The 16,771-nt window shown below is 36.2% G+C and overlaps 1 protein-coding gene across 1 annotated transcript in view; it reads left to right on the forward strand.

Moving 5' to 3' along the window:
• The window catches only part of NIPSNAP2 (nipsnap homolog 2), a 35,876-nt gene that overhangs the window by 5,355 nt on the left and 13,750 nt on the right, over positions 1-16,771 (forward strand). Inside the window, exons 2-7 of the mRNA XM_053893818.1 lie at positions 7,373-7,512; positions 7,595-7,640; positions 11,062-11,156; positions 11,492-11,562; positions 12,354-12,494; positions 13,546-13,577. Coding sequence (XP_053749793.1) covers positions 7,373-7,512; positions 7,595-7,640; positions 11,062-11,156; positions 11,492-11,562; positions 12,354-12,494; positions 13,546-13,577 — 525 coding nt within the window. The remainder of the gene's footprint in view (positions 1-7,372; positions 7,513-7,594; positions 7,641-11,061; positions 11,157-11,491; positions 11,563-12,353; positions 12,495-13,545; positions 13,578-16,771) is intronic.

Below are 16,771 nucleotides of genomic sequence, written 5' to 3' on the forward strand. Positions count from 1 at the left end.
GAAAAAATAAAGTCTAATGTTTTGTAGAACGTGCTGCCCCTACCCCACCCTCTGTTAAGTGCCACACAACAGATGTATGATGTTATAAAGACTACTGATCGTGCAGTTTGTCATTCTCAGTAAAGAACCCTAGCCCGGATCCTATCACCCTGACAGCTGTTGGCATAGCTCCTTCTACTCCTTTCCGTGATTCAGCTTGGACAGCTAGATGGACCGGGCACACTGGGCAACTTTGGTCACCTGACACTGAAAAGATTCCCGAGTTTGACAATCAACTGGGGGTAATGGCGGACTGGACTGAACTGTTTTTCATTTGTCAAGACAGTTGCTACCCAAGCTGACAAGCAGATACCTTCAGGTTCTTGTGTGTGTCCCATGATGCTGACTATTTCTTAGGCTTATCTTTATATTACAGTGTTTTCATGTCCCTTACCTCATTTTACCCATCTTAAAGTAAATCTCTTTGGTGTTATTAAAACCTGGGAGAATGCTCAGCTGGGGAGATTTATGTTTGGGAGACATCCCTTATTAGTGAGAATATTTTGAACTTTATAGTTAGATCAGATTTTCATTTTCATATTTACATCATATTTTCATAGGTTTATATTTTCATTTTGCTACTTCTTAGCTCATGTCATTTAACCTCTCTGAGCCAAGCTTTAAAATGAGCTAATACTTACCTTGCTAGACTGTACTGAAGATTGAATGAGATGACATAGACAAGCTGCCTAATTCAGTGCCTAACAGGAAGTATGAATTTATTAATTTGTAATTCCCTTTCATTCTAAAGAAGAGGAACAAAATTATTTTGGGATTTTCCCCTTCCAGATTTAATTTGCTAATAATTCTGTATCATGCTTTCTTATTTTTAGAGTATTAAATGCCATAGAAATTAAATATCTATATGTACACATGATAATGCATGTCTATGCATTTCTGGAAGGACCCATTAAAAACTGTTAGTAGTGGTTGCTTTGGTGAATATTTGTTATTTTAAATGAAATTCCCTAATGCTGATATTTTTAGAAACTTTCATTGTACCCTTTTCTTAATTATTCATAATAGCTTTTCCTAAGCTCTTAACATTTATTTAATACCCCCAAAACTTTGTAAACACTATTTCTGTCTAGTGAACTTAAAATCTAAAATAAAGAAAAAACAGGAATTATATAGTCTCATTAACAAATCTTAAAACTTTCTCCTTTTTGTATCACTAATTTTAATGCTAGCCATTGTATTCATGATACTATTTAGCAAATATCCCAAAATGTGATATGTTTGAAACACTTTAAACAAATTAACAAATGTTTTCATTTTTATTGACATAAGTTTTACCATGACTGTTTGGAGAATTGCCTTCTTCAGAATTTATTTATATAATCTAATAGTTTTATGTATAATTTATTGCTTTTAACTTTAGGTTTGTTTTTATTGAAAAGGTAGTTTTAAAAACTTAATTTTTTAACCTTTCACTATATATCAGGTGCCATCCTAAGTGCCTTAAACAGTTTTACTATAGGGCTAGATATGTACTTAAAAATATACAAAAGTAAGGGATGCCTGGGTGGCACAGTCAGGTTAAGCCTCCAACTCTTTGATTTCCGCTCAGGTCGTAATCTCATGGTTCATGGGTTCCAGCCCCGTGTAGGGCTCTGTGCTGACAGTGCGGACCCTGCTTGGATTTCTGTCTCTCCCTCTCTCTGCCTCTCTCCCAGTCTCTCGCATGCGTGTTCTCTCTCTCTCTCTCTCTCTCTCTCTCTCTCTCTCTCAAAATAAACATTTATATATATACATACACACACACATAAAAGTAAAAGCACAGCATAAGGAATATAGTTAGTGATGCTGCAATTGCATTGTAACAGGACAGATGGTAGCTAAACTTGGTGAAAATAGCATAATGTATACATTTGTCAAATCACTAGGTTGTATAGCTGAAACTAGTGTAACATTGTGTGTCAACTGTACTTAAATAATAATTATAAAATACACACATGTGAAAAACACAATACAGGTATTACATGAGTAAAGCTGTGTCTCTTCTACCTTAACTCTTCCCTCCCTGAGAGATACCACCATTAATGCTTATTAATTCTAGGACATTTTAACATACAGGAAAAGAAATGTGGAAGAAATTCCAACTTGTTTTCACAAATGCCATTTAAACTATTTAATGCCATTTAAACTATATTTTTGTCCTATGCACTTACAAGAAAAATTACATGTACAGTACTAGTATAAACTTGTTATTTTACCTGTTAAATATGAGTTTACTGCTTTTTAATCTTTGAATAATTGAAAAAGTACTTTTATATTTCTTGATCATTATAGAAAATGTATTGTTAATATTATATTTGTGTAATATTTGTTTGCATATTTGTAAGTTTAGATCATTCAGAAGTCTTTTTATTTGGTTTTTAGCTGTTTGTTTTTACCTGGTTTTTAGCTAATATACAGTGTTTTTAAATTAAAAACATTTTATGGAAAGAAAATTGCTGTGTAATGGTTGTTGATTTTTTTTAATTCTTTTTATTATTCTTTTATTTTTATTCTTTTATTATTATTATTTTAATCTTTATTTATTTTTGAGAGAGAGACAGCGTGTGAGCAGGGGAGGAGCAGAGAGCGAGGGAGACATAGAATAGGAAGCAGGCTCTAGGCTCCGAGCTGTCAGCCCAGAGCCCAACGCGGGACTCAAACTCACGAACCGTGAGATCATGACCTGAGCCAAAGCCGGACGCTCAACCTACTGTGCCACCTAGGTGCCCTGGTTGTTGACTTTTTAAGCAAAAAAAGAAAAAGGTTGCTAATAAACATTTGAGACTTAGAGTAGTATTATTTCTAAAGCACCATAGTTGAATAAGAATAGTAATTTAAGGGCACGTGGCTGGCTCAGTAGAAAGAGCATAGGACTCTTGATCTCAGGGTTGTGAGTTCGAGCCCCGCATTAGGTTTAGAGATTACTTAAAAATAAAATCTTTAAAAAAAATAGGAATTTGTATTATGGTTATATAGAATATTCAAGTTCATCTCATGAAGCAAGGGGGAATTTTCATCTTCTGAGAGTTTTTCTTACCTCTTGTTTAAATTCCAAGTCCTCTTCCTTAACACCTGAGGTCGCTCTCTTTTCCTACACTTGCTTTGTGGTGTCCGCGTCCTTAAGCAGGCCTGATAAGCAAATTGAAAATAGTCCGTAGAAAATCATGTAGTGTTTCCATAGAAATCTCCCAGAAAAGCCTCACACCAACCTGTCAACATCTTGACCTTGCTTTGAAGCATTAGATAAGATCCTAAGCATTTATAGTAGCCATTTGGAATCCCAATACATTATTGCTCCTAGCATGATCTAGCAAAGGGCAGAAAAGAGCATTTATGTGTAGATCAGTTAAAGATCAGAATTATAAGGAGTATGCCATAATAACCCTGGCCAGAGATGATGGTCATCAGTTGTAAAAGGGAGTGTGCAAGAAGAATGGGACTGGACTCAAAAGGCTATATTCTGTATCACTCCATAAATAAGACATTTTGGAAAAGGCCAAACTATAGGGATATAGAACAGAGGAATGGTTGTTAGCAGTTGGAACTGGGGAGAAGGGTTGATTACAAAAGGAGTGGGAGATAACAGACTTCCGGTTATGGAATGAATAAGCCACTAATATATAAGATACTGCATAGGGAATATAGTCAATGGTATTATAATAGCCTTGTATGGTACTTGGTGGTGGCTACACTTGGGAGCATGGAGTGACATATAGACTTGTTGAGTCACTATGTTGTACACCCGAAACTAATGTAACAATGTGTATCACCTATATTTCAATTTTTTAAAAAAAGGGAGTTTAAGGGAGTGAAGGAACTGTTCCATATGGTGGTAGTTACATGACTTTATGCATTTGCCAAACCCCTGTAGAACTATGCCAAAAAAGTAAATTTCACTGTGTGGAAATTTGAATCAAAATGAAGAAGATAAAAGCACACAGCTTGTCATTGATTGGGTTTTGTGAGATTAGGAAGAGGATAAGTCTCATCCAGGTTCTAATTTTTTTTAATTGAAGTGTAGTTGACATACAATATTATATGAGTTTCACATATAACTTAGTGATTCAACATTTATATACATTATGAAATCACCCTAAGTCTAGTTCCCATCTCTCACCATACAAAGTTATTACAGTATTATGACTACATTCCCTATGCTGTATTTTATATCTTCTTGTTTATTTTGTTAACGGAACTTTGTACCTCTTAATCCCCTTCACCTATTTCACCGTTTCCCCACAACTCCCGCAACTACCAGTTTGTGTACTGTATTTATGAGTATGTTTTCTGTGCTCTTTTTTAATTTGTGTTTTAGATTCCACATATAAGTGAAATTGTATGTTATTTGTCTTTCTCTGACTTATTTCACTTAGCATAATACCCTCCTGATCCATCAATGTTGTCACAAGTGGTAAGATTTTATTCTTTTTTTATGGCTGAATAATATTCCTGAGCATCTGTGCGAGTGTGTCATATATGTATAATATAACACATAGTTATATATGTATACAACACATGTTGTATATGCATATGTACACCACATCTTCTTTATCTGTTTATCTACCAATGGACTTAGGTTGCTTCCATGTCTTTGCCGTTGTAAATAATGCTGCAGTGAACATAGGGGTTCATATATCTTTTCACATTAATGTTTTCATTTTCTTTGGACAAATGAAGTGGGATTGCTAAATTGTATGGTATTTATACTTTTAATTTTTTGAGGAACCTCTACACTTTTCCATGGCCGCACTAATTTGCATTCCCACCAACAGTGCACAAGGATTCCCTGTTCTCCACATCCTCACCAAACTAGCCATTCTGACTGGTATGAGGTGATATCTCATTGTGGTTTTGATATACATTTCCCTGATAATTTGTGATATTGAGCATCTTTTCATGTGTCTGTTGGCCATCTGAATGTCTTCTTTGGAAAAATGTCTATTGAGGTCCTCTGCCCATTTTTTAATCAGATTGTGGGTTTTGTTTTGTTTTGTTTTTGTGGGGTTTTTTTTGATGTTTTAGGAATTCTTTATGTAGTTTGGATATTAACCCTTTATCATATAGATCATTTGTGAATATCTTCTCCCATTCAGTAGGTTGCCTTTTCATTTTGTTGATGGTTTCCTCTCCTGTGAAAAAGCTTTTTAGTTTATGTAGTCCCACTTTCTTATTTTTGCTTTTGTTTCCCTTGCCAAAGAGACAGATCCAAAAAAATTGGTAAGACTGATGTCCAAGAGTTTACTGCCTATGTTTTCTTTTAGGAGTTTCATGGTTTCAGATCTTACATTTAGATCTTTAACTCATTTTGAGTTTATTCTTGTATGTAGTGTAAGAAAGTGGTCCAGTTTCCTCAGGACCATTTGTTGAAGACACTATCCTTTCCCCGTTGTATATTCTTGTCTCCTTTGTCATAGATTCATTGATCATATAAGCATGGGTTTATTTCTGGCCTCTCTATTCTATTCCATTGACCTATGTGCTTTTATGCCAGTAGTGGACTCTCTTTTTTTACTATAGCTTTGTAGGACAGTTTGAAAACCAGGAGCATGATACCTACAGCTTTGTTCTTCTTTCTCAAGATTGCTTTGGCTATTTAGGGTCCTTTTGGTTCCTAAATGGAGTTCCTCAAAAAAATTAAAAAATATTTTAGGAATATTAAATAGAATATTTTAGGATTATTTGTTCTGGTTCTGTGATAAATATTCTATTTAAAAATAGAAATGCCAAGGGAAATAGGAGGTACAAGGTTTCCAGTTATGGACTTATTCAAGTCACAAGGATGAAAGGTACAGCATAAAGAATATAGGGAAAAAGAAAAGAAATACCATATGATCCATTAATTCCACTACTGGGTATTTACCCAAAGAAAATAAAATACTAACTTAAAAGATATATGCATCCCTATGTTTATTGCAGCATTATTTACCATAACCAAGATACGGAAGCAACCCAAATGTTTATCAACAGATGAATGGAAAGAAGATGTGTGTGTATGTGTGTGTGTGCATATATATATATATGTATATATATATATATATATATATATATATATATATAATGGAATATTACTCAGCCATAAAAACGAATGAGATCATGAGTGCTTGGGTGCCTCAGTGGGTTAAGCATCTGACTTTGGCTCAGGTCATGATCTCACAGTTTGTGGGTTCAAGCCCCACATCAGGCTCTGCACTGACAGCTCGGAGCCTGCTTTGGATTCTCTCTCTCTCTCTCTCTCTCTCTCTCTCTGCCACTCCCCTGCTCGTGCTCGCTCTCTTTCTCTTTCAAAAATAAATAAACATTTAAAAAAATGAATGCAGTCTTACCATTTGCGACAACATGGGTGGACCTGGAGAGTTGTGCTAAGTGAAATAAGTCAGAGAAAGACAAATTTCACTTACAGGTGGAATCTGAAAAACAAACGAATGAAGAAACAAACTTTTTTTTTTTTTTAATTTCATTGATTTAAGTAATCTCTACACCCAATGTGGGGCTTGAGCCCACAACCCTGAGATCAAGAGTCACACGCTCCTCCAACCAAAGCTCCCAGGCTCCCCAAACTAACAGTTGTTTTTTTTAATTTTTTTTTAACATTTATTTATTTTTGAGAGGCAGAGACAAAGCATGAGCAGGGGAGGGGCAGAAGAGAGAAGGAGGCACAGAGTACAAAGCAGGCTCCAGGCTCTGAGCTGTCAGCACAAAGCCCAGTACGGGGCTTGAACCCACAAACCATGAGATCATGACCTGAGCCGAAGTCAGACACTTAACCGACTGAGCCACTCAGTCACCCCAAACTGACTCCTACTAAATACGGAGAACAAACTGGTGGTTGCCAGCAGGGAGGTGGGGGTGGGGATTAAGAGGTACACACTTCCAGTTATAAAATAAATAAATCACAGAGATGGAAAGTACACCATAGGAAGTATAGTCAATAATATTGTCATAACATTGTATGGTGACAGATGGCGACTATACTTAACATGGTGAGCACTGAGTAATGTATAGAATTGTCAAATCACTATGCTGTACACCTGAAACTAATGCAACATTGTTTGTCAACTATACTTACAACTTAAAAAAAAGAGCTCTCTTAAGAGAACCACAAGTTACATCTTTTACACTTTGCTCCTGTTGTTTAGATTGCATGCTATTATAATTGAGAGTGAATATTTTGTGGTATTCCAGGTTCTGTAACAGTGCCTAGAATAGGTACTCAAGGCATGTTTGCTGGATGGATTGATTTTATAAAAATAATGTAGTATGTGACATTACCTGAAAACACTGAAATCTTTGTACCACTGATGAGACTAAAATTTTTATATTTGTTATTCCCTAGGAGATTTACGTCCTCCAATAGTAGGCCTCGAGAAGACAGCTGGTTAAAATCCTTATTTGTCCGGAAAGTTGATCCAAGAAAAGATGCTCACTCTAATCTCCTAGCCAAAAAGGAAACAAGCAGTCTATACAAATTACAGTGTGAGTGATGGGTTTGCTACCTTCATAGTTGACTTTTTTCCCTTCGTTCATAAGTTTATCGTTGAATTTTCTTTTGTTTCAGTTCACAATGTTAAACCGGAATGCCTAGAAGCATACAACAAAATTTGGTGTGTATACCAAACTATCCTTTACTTGGGGAAAAATAACAATTTTAATATTTGTTGGTTCAGCTAACACTTGATAGCAGAGTGAGATCTTTGATCCCTCTTCTTGAAGCTGAATGATCAGAGGCTCGTAAGTTGAGCTCTGCGTGGGATTGCCAAGGGCATTTTGATTTTAAGGACTCCATGACTAACTCATCTCATAAGCTCTCAGATGTTAGAATGTTCTAGACTCTTAAGGTTGGAAGGAACCTTGTAAGGCTATCTAGTCCATCTACTCGTCCATGCTTGAGTCCTTTCTGCAGACCTTCCTGATTGCCTGTGTTTAATTGCATTCCATCTGTGGAAGCTTTGAATGTTAGGAATCAGAACTCATGTCCCTGTGATCTCTATTGTTTCCAGTTTTACTTCTAAGTAAAACTGCCACATGAAAGTCCTGGATGTATTTGAATATATCTGCCATTTCTTCTCAAGTCTTCCACTCACCAGGATTCAAGTTCCTTCAGCAGATTCTCACGTGATATGAGATGCATATGCTCTTACAGAATTTGTAAACTTTAAGACTAAAGAGAGAATTAAGTGCATTTGTTCTTAAGCCAACAAATTGTATTTTAATGATCAATAGTGAGCAAGTATAATTAAAAAGCATATTTTTACCTTTATATCTGCTACTTTCATGAGAAAGAAAATGATTTTGTCACCAGAATCAGCATAATTTTCAGATACAAAAACCTTTTGTTACTTTATTTTGGGAGGTGATTCATGAAATATAATATTAGCATAGTTTCTTAATCACCTCAGCATAGTTCTCTTTATTAAAAAAAAGTTCCTAAAATAAAGCAGATGTTTATTTCTAAATCTTTTCTCATAAAATGGAATTTCTTATCTTTGCTAATGTTTCCCTGGATTGTCTTCCCTGTCCTGTTTGTATCATTTCATCTCTTGTCTCAGATTTTCATCTCCTGTGTATTCATATTTCTATCTGGGTGTCTTCCTCTTCCTTCATGCTCGACATATAGAATTACCTGGCTCTTCCTTCCCACTTCCAACATGTGTCAGTCACCATAGTTTTATTTAACCTTTTCCTTAGTTCTTTGCTATTGGTTGCTAAGAACTGTGTGTTCTTCATTTGACCTGCATTTTGGTTCTATTTCATTTCCTTTCCCATCTCCCTCTCTCTTGTTGAGCCCTATTTCTAAGTAGCCTCCTTGCTGACTGCCTTCCCGGCCTCAAAGTTATACCTGTACCTTATCCCACACCCGATCCATTACTCAGAAGTTTGTCAAATTGATCTACCTGAGTTCTGCTTTCTCCTTCATCATGTTTTTTCCTTCTCCCTGAAACTTACAGTAGCTCCCTGTTTCTGGTACGTAAAGACTTAACTCCTGCCTGGTTTTTAGAGGCCCCAATGCTAAGGTTCTGCCTGACCCATCTGAGTAAAAGTACTACCTGCCTTACAACTTTCATTCATGTAAGGCCAGGGCTTCCAAGGGCTGCTTTGGAGCTCCCAACAAAGAGGATATGACTTTGTGTTGGTAAAAAACCTAGGTCCCATTATCAGGCCCCCAGCCCCTTTCTGGATCCCACCTGGGTCATCTGTCTAGATTTTCTTCTTCTACACTGGCTCCAAATTGGGGTTGTTTACTTCCTGCTCATGTCATGTGACAAAAAGGAATCCCGTTTCCAGTAATTTTACATAATCCATGTTTCCCCACCCCTGATTTCCATCAGTCCTGTGTTATTTCTAAAAAGTCTTTTTTTGGGGCACCTGGGTGGCTCAGTCAGTTGAGTGTCCGACTTAGGCTCAGGTCATGATCTCGCAGTCTCTGAGTTCGAGCCCCTCATCGGACTCTGTGCTGACAGCTCAGAGCCTGGAGCCTGTTTCAGATTCTGTGTCTCCCTCTCTCTCTCTGACCCTCCCCCATTCATGCTCTGTCTCTCTCTGTCTCAAAAAATAAATAAATGTTAAAAAAAAAATTTTAATAAAAAGTCTTTTTTTAATGTTTATTTATTTATTTTTGAGAGAAACAGCACAAGCAGGGGACAGGCAGAGAAAGGGGGACAGAGGATCTGCTGTGCTGACAGTAGAGACCCTGATGCAGGGCTTGAACTCACGACCCATAAGATCATGACCTGAGCCGAAGTTGGATGCTTAGCCAATGGAGCCACTCAGGTGCCCCTAAACATAAGTATTTTTGACCCACTACAATGATCACATCATGTGTATTTTTTGAAGGGTGGCATTTCAAAAATTACACATGGTGTGGTCATTGTACTGAGTCATAAAAATACATGGGTTTTCATTTAGTTAAATATAAGAACATTCTGAGATTTTCTCTGTTAACTATGCATGTATACTCCGTTCTGGTGCCCTAGCATCTGGTGGTGATCAGTAACTTAATATCACTCAGTGTTAGCAAATAGTTTGAACAGGTTCCATTTCTGACCCTTGATATCTTTTTGCATTTATTGTTGAATTTCTGTTGTACTTTTTCATCATAATTTTTCTATCAAAAAGTGTGCAGATTTTAGCTTTTCTTTTGGTGTGGCACAGTTAATGCCTGTTCCCTGTCCATTCGAATCTGTACCATAGGAAGGTTTCAGTGGATCCAAGTACTGACACCTCTGTTAAATTAATACACTGCTATGACCTGCCATGGCTTTGCTACTACTCCTGTACGATCACTGGTAATGAATTGGGGGTGTGTGTTCAACGTGGGATTATGTGATACTTCCTAAATCCCCTCCGCTGGTTGAATTGAATAGAACCTAATTTATGCTCCATGTTGTATCTTTAATTTGGATTGTTTTGCCATGTCCATGCCCTCTGAGACTGTTAGAGCTGGGTTGCTTCCAGACCGTGTTGTGTTCTAGCTCTTTCTTCTTCCTCCCTTCTTATGGCCAACTTATTCTCTGCCCCTGCTACTTCTGCCTGCTTATGCTGCTTCTGTTGTCTCCCCTGTCTTAAACATTACTTTCTTCTCTTATTTCTTCCATGCTCTTTTTCTACTGTTCGTGTTTCTCTCCTTCCTATCTCAGGAACCAGCAGAACATAGCTTTTAGAAACTTCACCGTCCCTAGGTACTTTTTTTTTTTTTTTCCTGAAATAGCAAATAGTAGATCCATGTAGTTCCTGGAACCCTGGGACCTTTTGCTCTTCCTTATCCATTTTTATCACTTTCCTTGAGTTGTTTACAACGATTGTAGGTAGCTGGGTAACAGAAACCTAACCCTCCGATAAGTGGGACATTAGAGCATAGTAGAATTCAGCTAAAATGTTAATTCTGCACATTATAGTATCATAAATATTCTGAGGTCAGTTGTCGGAACAGAGTAGATGGCCTTTTTCCTATTGCTGATCATGTGTTGTCCATCTGGTATAATCTTGTCAGTTGTTTAATTGGTGTTGCTATTTCTTCTCTTTAAGTCAAGAGGTGTTGCCAAAGATACACGAAGATAAGCATTACCCTTGTACTTTGGTGGGGACTTGGAACACGTGGTATGGCGAGCAAGATCAAGCTGGTAGGAAGCAGAAGTCTTTGGAATAAACACTTGTTCCCTAAGCCTTTACTGTTAACGACATACATAATATTTAATGTTTGCTTTTAAAATCAAAGCTTTCCAAGTGTCAGTCTAGTTTTATGGCTAAAGTAGTTTCTCCAGTAATTGATTACAAAAACTACTTTTGTATTGTTTTAACGCTTGAATCTATATTGAAACTTTATGATGTACTCATAGGCTACCACATGGCATATCACAGTTTTGTACTGTGTTAACGTTGTGTGTATATAGAATATTTTCAAGGTAGGAGTGTCATAAAACTCTAAATGTATGTTATCTTTCAAAATATATTTCAGTCCACCTCTGGAGGTACGAAGGAGGCTATCCAGCCCTCACAGAGGTCATGAATAAACTCAGAGAAAATCAGGTAATGATTTTGAAAAAGGTTTATGTATTCAGACTGATACAATAAATGATAGCACAGAATTCAATGACTCTTTTCTGTCACCATTCTTTAACATTAATAAAAGTTTTACTCTTTGGATTCTTGAAGTTGTATTGAAACATAACTAACCCATTGTAATACTGTTAACATAACAGTTCTTACTATAAAATCAGTTGTACTTTGAAACTGAGAAACTGGTACTTTGATGCCAGTAAGTCAGCGCAGTAGACACAGTCAGCCCTGGATTACCTAACACATACCTGCTTCAGGAACTGTCAACCACATAGTCTTTCCTTTGGGCTGACATCCCTGTCCTCCCCACTCCCTTCAGGAATAGGTACAGGTCAATGAAGAGAATTTTAACAGCCGTCCATTATTAGGAAAGAAAACCTTTGGTGTAGATTCCCTGTCCAAATATAAGTGGCTTTGGACTATCTGGTGTTTTGTAGTCTCTATGTCACTTTTGTTAATATGTTGTCAGACACTGTTAGGAGGACTTAAAAAGGTAGGAGATTAAGTTGTTATTTCAGTAGTTAATTTTGTTATTTAAGTAATTAGATGGCCGTGTAGTTTGGTGTCTAAATCTGGACACTTTTGAGAGTGAAAATGAATGCTTTAGTTATTATGCTGGTTCAACGGGATGTAAACTGGGGCTGTCTTGGGCCACCTGGGGCCCTGTTTTTGATAGTATTCTAAGAGGAACATAAGTGATACTAAAGTGGATTTATATGTAAATACTAGAAGATATAATGAGCATGTTTTTTCCCTCAAAGGCATTTGTGGAATTCCGCAAGGCAAGAAGCAACATGCTTCTCTCTAGGAAGAATCAGCTGCTGTTGGAGTTCAGTTTCTGGAATGAGCCTGTCCCACGGTCAGGACCGAATATATATGAACTCCGATCTTACCAGCTCCGAGTAAGTACAGAAATACCCACCAGCTGTCCTCCCATTCTTCTGTGAGGAAGCACTGGCAGCCCAATGCCTACCACACAAGTGGACTTTACATTTTGTGATGTGTTTGGCTTAATATTTTGATTGGCTTATTTTCTCCCCTGTCCAGTCCTTCTCTTCTTTCTTTTTTTTATCTTCTTCTCTCTCATTCCTTCTCTTTTGCTAAGCTCTTTTATTTTTTATAATCTTACACATAATGTTTGTCATTTGACTTTTTTCTATATAGCATTGCTATTTTTAAGAGGAAAGACCTAAAATGCAGGACTAGCTATAATACAGAGCATCTACTGTAATTGAACTAGAGCAGTACTTCTCTATATAATAAAAATGAGACTGCTGAATAAGTTAGACGGCACCATAAGAGTCAAAGGGAATAATATTTTAAAACTTTCTTGATGTTTCCCCACTAAGTGACTACTAGAAAGAAAGCCCCAACTTGTCGGGATGAACACTGGGTGTCACATGGAAGCCAATTTGACAATAAATTATATTTAAGAAAAAAAAAAAAGAAAACCCAGATAGCAACATAGCAATGTTGTTAAAAGGAGTACATATCAGTAGATCTTAGTAGTCTAATAACTCACCATTATACTGGAAAAAAAATAGTGATGTCCTTGTTAAATTTACTTAAATTGAATTTTTTTTCTTATTTCACCATAAAGTCTGAATGGGTACCAACAACTTAATCATCATTTCAGTACATCTGGAGGATGGGCTCAACTATGGTTTTGATAACCATAATTAGATGACTTACTATAAATATTGTCTTCGTGTATGAAATAGAATAGAATAGAATAGAATAGAATAGAATAGAATAGAATAGAATAGAATAGAATAGAATAGAATAGGACTCTCACTATGGGATAGGTATGTGCGCAGTGAATAATATTTTGTTACATTTTTTATTTTGTTACACTTCATTTTTAAGTTAGTTTTGTCATTTGATATTTTTTATACTGCTGTTCCTGTATTTCTTCACAGAACTAACAAACTCAAAATCCAAATCTCTTTTCAGCCAGGAACTATGATTGAATGGGGCAATTACTGGTGAGTATATTACCAAATGGTGACTTTGTAATCTTATTAATAGATTATTTTAGGCCATAGTGTTAATTCAGGAATAAAATCTGGGGATAAAACCATGATTTGATATTAGACTGTTTTGTTTGATGTTTCTATTACAGAATTTTTCAAACGTATACAAAACTAGAGAGACTAATACCGTGGATCTCCCTGCCCCACCCACCCCCTTCCATTCCCATCGCTTAGTTTCAGTAGTTACCAACACATGGCTGGTCTTGCTTAGGTCTAACTCTCCCAACCCAGATTATTTGAAAGTAAATCCAAACAGCATGTCATGTCATCCATAAATATTTCAGTATAGATCTCTAAGAGATAAGGACTCTGTTTTTTTTTTTTTTAATGTTTGTTTATTTTTGAGAGAGACAGAGCATGAGCAGGAGAAGGGCAGAGAGAGAGGGAAACACAGAATCTGAAGCAGGCTCCAGGCGCTGAGCTGTCAGCACAGAGACCCACACGGGGCTCAAACTCCCAAAATGTGAGATCTTGACCTAAGCCAAAGTCGGACACTTAACCAACTGAGCCACCCAAGCACCTCTATTTTTTTTTTTTTAATAAAACCCAGTGTTGCATTAAGTAATTTCATATTCTTGGATATTACCTTTTTTTGAAATGTTTTTGTCACATAAACAGCACCACAATGACACAGTTGCTCGGGGTTTTTTTCTTCACTTAAGTAGCAAACTACCAGCTTTTCCCCAAACTGATCTATAGGTTCATCACAATTCCAATCAAAATCCCGGCAGGCTTCAGAAATGCAAAGGACCCAAATAGCTAACACAACCTTAAAAAAGAACAAAGTTGGAGGACTCACAGATCTCAATTTCAAAACTGACTACAAAGCTACAGTAATCAAGACAGTGTGGTACTGGCATAAGAACAGGTATATACAGATCAGTGGAACAGAAGTGCAAGTCCATAAATAAACTCATAAATATGAGCCATTTGTACCAAGTAAATTTTCAACACATGCACCAAGTAAATTTCAACACATGCACCAAAGTAAATTCCATGGGGATAGTCTTTTCAACAAAGGGTGCTAAGACAACTCGATATCTTTGCAAAAGGATGAATTTAGACCCCTGCCTCACATTATACACAAAAATTAACCATAACATAAAGGTTTTAGAAGCAAACGTAGGAGAGAGTCTTTGTGACCTAGGTTAAGCATACAACACCAAAATCCATGAAAGAAAATGATAGATTATAATTTATCAAAATTAAAAACTTTGTAATTCAGAGGGCATCATTTAAAAAATTAAAATGCAAGTCACAAGACTGGGAGAAAATTTTACAAATCATATCTGATAAAGGACTTGTATCTAGTATATGTAAAGAAGTCCTACAACTCAGTAATAAGAAGACAAATAACCCATTTCAAAAATGGACAAAGGATTTGAATAGACGATTCTTCACAGATATACAAACAGCCAAAAAGCATATGAAAAGATGCTTAGCATCATTAATTATAAGAGAAATGCAAATCAAATGAGATTAAAAAAACCCTAAACCAAGATATCATCTCACATCTTTTATGATGGCCATTATCAAGAGAACAGAAAGTAACAAGTATGGTGAAGATACAGAAAAATTGGAACCTTTGTGCAGTTGGTAGGAATGTAAAATGTTGTAGTAATTATGGAAAACAATACAGAGGTTCCTCAAAACATGAAAAATAGAATTACCATATGATCAACAATTCTACTTCTAAGTTTCTAATCAAAAGAATTCAAAGCAGCATCTCAGAGATATTTTCCCATTAATTTTCATTGCAAGCATTAGTCACAGTAGCCAAGAGGTGGAAGCAACCCAAATATCCATCGAGAGATGAATGGATAAAGAAAATGTGATATATACATATAAGGGAATATTATGCAGCCTTTCAAAGAAGGAAACTCTGCCATGTGCTACAATATGGATAAGCCTTGAGGACGTTAAGCCATTCATAAAAGGACAAATAGTATATGATTCCACTAATAACAAAGTCTCTAAAGTAGTTAGAATCACAGTAATGGAAAATGAATAGTTGCCAGGGTCCAGGTGGAGGGGACTTGGTGTTTAGTGAGTATTGAGTTTAAATTTGACAAGATCAAAAAGTTCTGGAGATCCCTTGCACAACAATGTGAGTGTTTGGGACACTACTAAACTGTGAAATGGCTGAGGTAAGTTTAATGTTATGTGTTTTTTACCACAATAAAAAATAAATAATCATGAAATAAATTTTTAAAAAATTTTTTCAGTGGGCAAGGGATTTGAATAGACATTTCACCAAAAGAAATGTATAAATGCCTAATAAGCACGTGAAAAAGTGCTCAACACTCCCAGTCATTAAGGAAATGCAAAGTAAAATCACAAAGAGAGAAGACATCACAAACATTCAGATGGCTTTCACTAAGAAGACAGATAATAACACATGTTGGTGAAGTTGTGAATCAGTTGGGGCCCTCATACCTTGCTGATGAGAATGTTAAGTGGTACAGCCACTTCGGAAAATAGGCAGTTACTCAAAATGTTAAACATGGAATTACCATATGACCTCACAGTTCTATTCCTAGGTATATACCCAAGAGAATGAAAGCATGCATTCATATAAACTCATATACAGTGATCATAGCATTTCATAATAACCAAATAGTGGAAATAGCCTAAAGTGCCCATCAGCAGAGTGATGGAAAAATAGGCTGTGCTGCATCCACGTAATGGAATACTATTCAACAGTAAAAAGAAGTGAACTGCTGATATGCACTACAAATATAGGTGAACCTCAATAACATGCTATGTGAAAGAGTCCAAAGCAGCATATATTCTGTGATTCCATTTGTATGAAATATCCAGAAAAAGCAAATCTATAGAGACAGAAAGATCAGTGGTTTCCTGGGGCTAGAGGTGGGAACAGAAAATGATTGTAGATGGGCACAAGGGATCTTTTAGCACAACTGGATTGTGATGATTGCATAAGTCTGTAAATTTACTAAATATATATATACATGTGTATATATATATATATATATACACATGTATATATATATTTACACCTAAGTGAATTTTACAGGATGTAAAATATACCTCAGTAAAGCTGCTAATGACGCACACACCTTACCAAAGAGAATTTATACCATGAAACCAAGAATAATTCAAAAAGAGGACATTGATAAATATAA

The sequence above is a fragment of the Panthera pardus genome, unplaced genomic scaffold, assembly GCF_024362965.1.
Source record: "Panthera pardus isolate Hobbes unplaced genomic scaffold, ASM2436296v1 HiC_scaffold_4, whole genome shotgun sequence".
Taxonomy (NCBI): Eukaryota; Metazoa; Chordata; class Mammalia; order Carnivora; family Felidae; genus Panthera; species Panthera pardus.